This window comes from Epargyreus clarus, unplaced genomic scaffold (assembly GCF_041222505.1).
Source record: "Epargyreus clarus isolate Ecla_fem2 unplaced genomic scaffold, WU_Ecla_fem_2.2 ptg000023l, whole genome shotgun sequence".
NCBI lineage: Eukaryota > Metazoa > Arthropoda > Insecta > Lepidoptera > Hesperiidae > Epargyreus > Epargyreus clarus.
Window position 1 is genome coordinate 16,644,698 of NW_027332230.1, and position 1,526 is coordinate 16,646,223.

At 43.5% G+C, this 1,526-nt stretch overlaps 1 protein-coding gene across 1 annotated transcript; it reads left to right on the forward strand.

The window, feature by feature from the left end:
• The first annotated feature begins 288 nt into the window (after positions 1–288).
• LOC140751780 (uncharacterized) lies at positions 289–1,239 on the forward strand. The gene has a single exon (XM_073085819.1). The coding sequence runs from the start codon at positions 289–291 to the stop codon at positions 1,237–1,239; it is 951 nt and encodes a 316-aa protein (XP_072941920.1).
• Positions 1,240–1,526: the final 287 nt, after the last annotated feature.

Genomic DNA, 1,526 nt, shown 5'->3' on the forward strand with positions numbered 1-1,526 from the left:
AGTGGTGGTAGTTGTACTGACATTAAAAAAATGCTCTGTAAAGAACCTATTTTGAATAATATAAATTGATTTGATTTGATTTGTAACGTAACAAGAAGCACTGTCTCGACATCTGCCGCGCTAGCACTCGCTCAATTTACCCCACTAGACCTTAAAGTTCGAGAAATACATCTCATCGAACGGGCCAGACTCTATAACACAACCAACATTTTGCCGGGGGACATAGAACGCGAAAGACCTACTCCAGTGTCCCAACTCTTGCATCCGGCGGAGAGAGTCGATGTCAAGATGGTCTCGTCGTGTCCCGCAGCGAAAGAACAGAACCCAAGGGTGTCATCAGCTATAAATATTTATACAGATGGCAGCAAGCACGAAGACGGATCAGTGGGTGCTGCATTTGTGTGTTATGACACTCTGGGTTCACAAATAGCAGTTAAGAAACACAAATTACACAACTGTTGCACCGTGTTTCAGGCCGAACTATATGCCATAAGCCGCGCTTGCCAATGGGCAGTGGGACATGACGGCGGCACCTCGCTGCACAACACACATTCACACGTACACATACACACAGATTCACTCGCCGCGTTGAATGCTATCCAAAACCGCAGCAACACACATCCTTTGGTAACACAAATACACCAACACATTCACACACACCGTAACACCCACACTATCGAGATTGAATGGGTGAAAGCCCACGTCGGCATAGCGGGCAACGAAGCTGCGGATGCCGCAGCAAAAAGCGCTGCAGCATCACACAGGGCCCCAGACTACACGCGCATCCCTATGTCGTACGTAAAACAAAATGCTAAGGCAAATACTCTAGCTACATGGCAAGCCCAATATGACAGCTCACCCCAAGGACAACACACTAGACGCTTGTTGCCTAGTCTTAAGGACATCAAAGAGCTCAACAAGCATGTGGAGACCTCTTTTCAGCTCACACAGATCCTCACTGGACACGGTTTTCACAAGGCGTATCTACACAGATTTGGCATACTCAGTGAGGATCTGTGTCCTTGTGACGGCACCTCTAGCCAGACGACTGAACATCTACTCACCACCTGCGCGGCGTTTGCTGCGCAGAGACAACAGCATGAGGCGTTGTGTGAGCTGCAAGGAGTGGCTCCCTACGAAATAACTAAACTTATGCAAAAAGAATCATCAATAAATTCCTTTCAGAAACTGTGTAAACATATCGTAAATAATTTAAAACAAATTAATAATAAGAACTGAGAACAACAATTTAATCGGTTTCGGTTTAGAAATCTTTATTCTCAAAAGAATTTACATTCACTTATAATGAGAACTTATCTAAACTTAAAATTAAGTACAATATTCGGCGTGCGTACAAATAGGTTATCTTAAAATATCTTAAATGTTATATTCACATTACTAAACATTTACAATGTGGGTAGTTTTCTAAAATGCAAGGTATACGAAACGCAAGCGACGATAAATTACACGGATGCAGAGTGACTAGAAGCGGCTTGGTACGCAGTAAGTATTTTGGTTTGTAATTA

What these genes read in the sequence shown, in the direction of transcription:
- LOC140751780 (XM_073085819.1), top strand. Translation starts at nt 289, where the DNA reads ATGGTCTCGTCGTGTCCCGCAGCGAAAGAACAGAACCCAAGGGTGTCA.